We start from the raw sequence: 6,034 nt of genomic DNA, 5'->3' as shown, positions 1-6,034 counted from the left end.
ACTGAATTTCACTCTTTAACCACTGCTCACTGCACATTAGAACCTCAATCATATAATGAGTTAAGTAACTTCTAAATGGGTCTAGGATGTGGTTACTATTGCTAAATGCTAATAGATTCATTTCTATTGTTACAATGAAATTGTAACCAATGTAGGAGCTAACAGTAGTCATTCCTCCACCATATAAACCACTTCTGCCATTCCCAGGACGATTCAAAGAACAGATGCTGAGGAAAATCAAGGAAAGGCTTGAAAAGAAGGAATAGATGGCTATACAACATGAGGTCCCTGTTGAAGAGAAAGAAGAAGAGAGGGGCCCTTCTTTGGATCAGTTTACTCTATATCCTCTCTACAAAGGCATGCTACTAAACATATCTAAGCAGAAAGCTCAGAATCAAGCCAAGAAGGACCTAGAAGAGATTGGGACAGCTATGATTCCAACAAAGCTAGAAGACCCTAGTTCATTCAATCTGCCATGTTCTCTCAGCTATATGCACTTTAACAAGTGTTTATGTGATCTTGGAGCTTCTGTAAGTGTGATGCCTTATTCAGTAGCAGAGAAGCTTGGATCTGAAGAATTCAAGCCCAGCAACCTCTACATAAGCTTAGCAGATGGATCAAGCAAAGATGTGATAGGCAAACTTGAAGAATTTCCTTTCAAGATAGGCAAAGCTAGGATTCCAACAGACTTTGTTATCATAGAGATGGATAAGGAGCTAGAGGATCCCATAATACTTGGAAGGCCATTCTTAGCTACTGCTGGAGCAATCATAGATGTCAAGAAGGGTTTGATCAGCCTCAACATTGCCCAGGGGTTGAAAATGAAGTTTGATATCAAAAACTCAGCCAATCAGCCTACTATTGAAGGTCAACCCTTTATAATAGAGGAAAAAACTGATTATAAGCTCTAAAAGATGTAGAGGACTCCAAGGCTAAAGATTCTGCTCAAGAAGAATCTATTCAAGAACTTAAAGATTCAGTGCAAGAGTTGACTGATCTAGTGAAGGATCTTCAAGTACAACTCAACAAAAGGTCTTTAAAGAAAGCAAGGCCAAGATACAAGCTCAAGAAGAAACAAAGTTCAAGTGTTAAGACTAAAGTGATCAAGAACAAGCTTCATGGTGATCAAGTTGAACCAGGGGGATCTCATCACCTCTCTGGTCTCCAAACAAAGCGTGAAAAGGCACGAAAAGTTAAACTTAGAGACTATAAACAAGCTCACTAGGGAGGAAATCCCTAAGGTATCTTTGTATATAAGTTTAAATTTCCTTGTAGTTTTGATTTCTTTTTTTCTTATGATTGTGTTGGGCATGCCTTATATATAACAATAGGTGGGAATAAGAGGAGTTGGACTCATGGAGAAGGATTTACAATGCCACTCGACCAGGTCCATAAGAGGCACTCGGCCGAGCATTGTTCAAGCCCAAGCCAACTCGGTTCCAATGGCCACTTGCTCGATCGATTGGAGGGAAAAAGAAGTTTGCATTTCAAAATTGGTCAAGTGCTTGACCAGGTGGGGTCGAGTGGTAGGGTCGAGCATATGCAAAACTGAGTCAAAGTTTCCAATTTCAAATTGAAATGCCGAACACGCTCCACCCTTGTCTTCTTGTCCCCTTGGCCTATTTAAATAGAGGTGAACTCGATTCTAAGCTCCTCACACTCTCTCATTTGCATAAACCTTCAATATCTTGCTAGAAATATCTCTTTACTTTCATTATCTTGCTCAAAACTTGGTTTTCTCCATTTTCTGGTTACTAACCTATTAATATCAAGCTTTGAGTCTATTCCTTTCAGTTTTTCTTTTAAAATGTCTTCCAACTCGAGTGAAACACGAGTGAAACACCACAAATTGTTGCTATTCTCCAAGCTGCTGCCAAGAACATTGCTGCACACTTCTCGAAATTCGTAATGCTCTAGTTGTCTCAAGAAGAGAAGTGGGAGAGAGCACTCGATGACCGACTCGACCACGCAAACGTTCGAGTGGTGGTTCGAGTGCTAAGTCGAGTAGGAAGCCAAAGAAGCAGAATCAGCCTATGGAGGAAGATTTGGAAAGAACTGAGAGTGATGAAGAGTTGGAGATCAAATTTGCTCAACATAGGGGCAATATAGCAAGAGGAAAGAGGCCAGCAGAGGAACCACAACAAGAAGAGAGTGATAGTGAAGAAGAAGAAGAATCTAGGCATTTGACTACAAGCCAACTCTATGAAGCTTTCATGGCCGTGAAGTTCCAAGGAACCAGATATCCACACAAGGAGACCATGGAGAAGCTTTGCATAGCAGAAGATGTGGAGTTCCTCTTTGAGAAGTGCAACCTATGCAAATTTATGAGCATGCACATGGAAGGTTATAGAGAAGAAAGCTGTGAGTTCTTAGCCATCCTCCAAATGCATATCTTTGTTGATGAGGTAGACCAAGAGAAGGGACCATGCTTCATCACTTTCACCATCAAGGGCCAGAATTATTAGCTCTCTCTTCCGGAGGTGGCATGACTTTATTAGTTTGAACTTGATTACTATTGTCATGAGAATGGATTTGTAAGTATTGGAGATCATTGTCTAGGGATATCTCTTATTGATTGAGTTTTGTTGATCAGTCTAGGTAGTTATAGCTTGATACCAGCCCATGAATCCCATCTCTAGGACCTGTTTTATATATTGATTGTCTGTTTTATTGCTCATATCTGCTTTCTGTCTTGTTACATTGCATTCTGGGTTGTTTAATAGTCGTTGTTCTTCGTATTAAGCCACTCGACCACGTCACTCGACCACCCTCTTACTGAGCTCGGTCGAGTGCTTGATCGAGCACCGTCTTGTTTACTTTGTTTATGCTTGCATCTCTCTAGTTTCATTACTTTGCACTTGTTTTAGCTTGTTTTAGTATTTGTTTCTGTTTAGCGTAGTCTCTGCATTGTTCATCTTAGTTTTTGTTGCATTTAGTACTGTTTAAGTTGTTGGTTCATTGCATTTACATTTCTGTCATTAGGATTGTTAGAATTAAAACCACAACCATCTTTGGCTTAACTTGAATAAATGTTCATATCTTGAGTGTTTGCATATCACTCTTTATGGATTGACATCTCTTATCTTACAACAACATAAGGGAGTTGAAACTCCTTGCATCCCATCTGATCATCTTAGCCTAAGTATGTTTGTTTGACATCATTCATTCATCCATAGGTTAAAATAGAAAAACTCATGTTTCACCATCAACTCGGTCGAGCACATGGTCGAGCATAAGTTACCGACTCTATATTTTGTCCTCTAGCTAACTAGGGCTTCTCTCCTTTCCTATAAATAGGCCTCTCACCTCTGGCCGCAGAAAAATCTCGTTTTTTAGGTCTCTAGGGGATTTAGCCACCAAAACTTGTAATCTTAATAACTTTTGATCATTTAAGTATTTTCATTTGATTTCTTCTACAAAGTTGCTTATTTCATCATTATCTTTCAGTTCATGTCTGTTTTATCATTTTCTGGGTTTGTGTTCTTAAATCTTATTTATTAGATCTGAATAGAGATAGATTCTTAAGCATGAGTTAGGTTGGTAGAGAACTTAGTTTGTTTAGGTTGTTTAAACTTGAATTCTAGAGAATCCTTTCTGGATTAGGTGTTCTCTATGCTATCTTTGTTCTGAGAAGTTAAGGATAGGTTTTTAGGTGTTTTATCATCCAAAAGATGTTTAAAAGTCTGGATTAGACTAATACTGGAGATTACTGTGTCTAGCCTAAGAGATTAGTTGTCTAGGGTGGTTTTTGATAGATAATGAATATGAAATATTTTAATGTATGTTTATTCATGTCTTAGGTAGTGAGAACTAGATCTAGGAGTGTTTAAACCTGATTGCTATTGTCATGTGAGTTGATTAGCAAGTTTATGAGATCATTGTCTAAGCATTAGCTCTTTGTTGATTGAGTTTTGTTAAGCAATCTAGATAGATTAAGTTTAATACCTACCAACTATTCTCATCCTTAGGATATATTTGCTACTTGTTTGCTTCTGTTTCTTGCATTTAATTACTTGTCATTGTCTGCTTTATTGTTTATGCTTCTAGTTTTGCATTTAATCTTCCGTTCTGCATCACTCGACCATGCACACGACCCTGGTTCACACCATGCTCGTCCAAGTGTCAGCTCGAGCTCTAGTTCATTTCTGCTTTGTTATGTTCTAGTTTGTTTATGTTTGCTTCTGCTTACTACTTTATCTTGCTTAGTATTGTTTATTGCACTTGTTTTGTAGCTTAATTCTTCTTAGTATTTTTTTAAGTTGTTTTGATTATTGCATTTTCATTTTTGCTTTATTAGGTTGTTAGATTCAACTCGTCTTTAGATTTGGCTTAACTTGTTCTATCTTGATTGTATCTTTTGTGATTAGCATCATCCTATTTGGATTGACACCTTAAGTACTACAATGCATAAGGTTAATTTAGACCTGATAGAAGATCAAAAATCCTAGTTTCACTATGCTTCTGTAAGGTTGCTAGAATGGAACTTAGTTGTCTAGAACGAATATTAGGATGTTGGTTAATATTGTGTTATTTTTGAATATTTGGATATTGTTCTATTGTTTATTTTTATCTGGTTATTGGATTCTTGGAATTGCTTTTATGTTATCCACTGTAGTTTGATTGGGGCTAGGTTGCTAGTGAGTATGGGATTAGTAGATATTAGGATAATAATAATAAAAACAGGTCGGGTTGTTTCAGTTTGGTATCAGAGCTCTTACGGTTCTAGGTACGAGTTTGCTGTGTGCTTTGTGTTGTTGATGTTTTGGGATTGAATGCTTGTGTGTGGCATGGGGTCCTAGAACATCCTCTTGGAGCCTTCAATGTGATTCCATGGTAAGTTGTGTTCCTTGTGTAGTTAGGATCGTGTTTGTTTGTTTAGCCTTATGTTCTTGGTGGTAAAGATGCTTAGAGGTGATGGAGCTGCTGGTCGTGGTCGAGGCTGTGTTTGTGGGCGTGGTCGTGGTCGTGGACGGGGGCACGTTCCTGAGGCCAGCGAGAGTGTGGCCCAGAGCGTGGCTAGTGAGGAGGTGGCAGAGTTGCAGGTTTATCCTAGAGGGCCTAGGGGCTTAGCTGGTGGTGGTATCAACGGGCCTGCAGGCTCCTGTAGTGCCACCAGCGGTTGGTGGGCAGGCTCCTATAGTTCCACCAGTGGTTGGTGGGCAGAGTCCAGCGGTGGAGCCTGTAGCTGGCTTGCAGGCATGTGTGCAGCCGGGGGCCAAGGTTGTGGATGCACAGTATGTTCAGATGCTGGTGCAGCTACGGCATGTGGGTGCGGCATATTTCCCGAGAGGCATGGATCCGAGTGTGGTGGATGAGTGGAGAGAGCAGATGAAGGATATCTTCCAGTCATTTTGGTGTCCCAACCCGTATCAGGTGGACTTGACAGGACACGACCTTCCGGGGGATGCGCGTGTGTGGTGGAGGTCGGTGACAGCCCGGAGAGTGCAGCGGAAGATGACTTGGATGGACTTTGTCGGAGAGTTTAACGCCAAATATTTTCCGCAGGAGGCGCTTGATCACATGGAGACACGGTTCTTGGAATTTACCAAGGGGAACCGTACTATGTATGGGCTGGACGCAGAGTTCAGTTGACTTGTAGTGTATGCAGGCCGGGTGCAGAGATTTCTGTTGGCTCTTCCCGATGACATGAGAACTCGGTGGAGGGTGAGGAGCTACGCTACAAGAGCGGAGCTGGTGGAGACTGCAGCTGGGTTAGAGGATTACTTGAGAGCATAGGTTGTGGTGGTCAGTCCTTCAGCGCAGCCGAAGCGGACTGAGATGCATTCTGTTCCTAGCAAGGATGGCAAGCCTATGCAGGGGCAGAAGCAGAAGTTTGATGCTATGCAAAGGTCAGTGCTTCGGGTGTGCTAGCTTGGAGCACAGGGTGGTGAGTTGTCCATAGAGGGGCAACTAGCCAGCATCGCCAATGGCTTGATATGTTACCACTATAGGGAGGTGGGACACCTCAGATCAGCGTTTCCCAAGTTGCAACCGATGGTTGTGGCGGCATTGCAGCCATGAGTGCAGTAGGTGG

The 6,034-nt window shown here is 41.3% G+C and overlaps 1 protein-coding gene across 1 annotated transcript; it reads left to right on the top strand.

Annotated features, from left to right (window-relative positions):
- Positions 267-1,225, top strand: LOC104789604. The gene is made up of 2 exons (XM_010515277.1): positions 267-867; positions 921-1,225. Exons 1-2 carry the CDS (start codon positions 267-269, stop codon positions 1,223-1,225), a joined length of 906 nt encoding a protein of 301 aa, XP_010513579.1.

Source organism: Camelina sativa, chromosome 5 (genome assembly GCF_000633955.1).
Source record: "Camelina sativa cultivar DH55 chromosome 5, Cs, whole genome shotgun sequence".
NCBI lineage: Eukaryota > Viridiplantae > Streptophyta > Magnoliopsida > Brassicales > Brassicaceae > Camelina > Camelina sativa.
This window is presented reverse-complemented; position numbering and strand designations above follow the sequence as displayed.

Excerpts from the sequence above, each read along its gene's own strand:
- LOC104789604 (XM_010515277.1), top strand. The coding sequence starts at position 267 with ATGGCTATACAACATGAGGTCCCTGTTGAAGAGAAAGAAGAAGAGAGG. Across the intron at positions 868-920 it reads CAATCAGCCTACTATTGAAG|AGGACTCCAAGGCTAAAGAT; the intron begins GTCAACCCTTTA and ends TAAAAGATGTAG.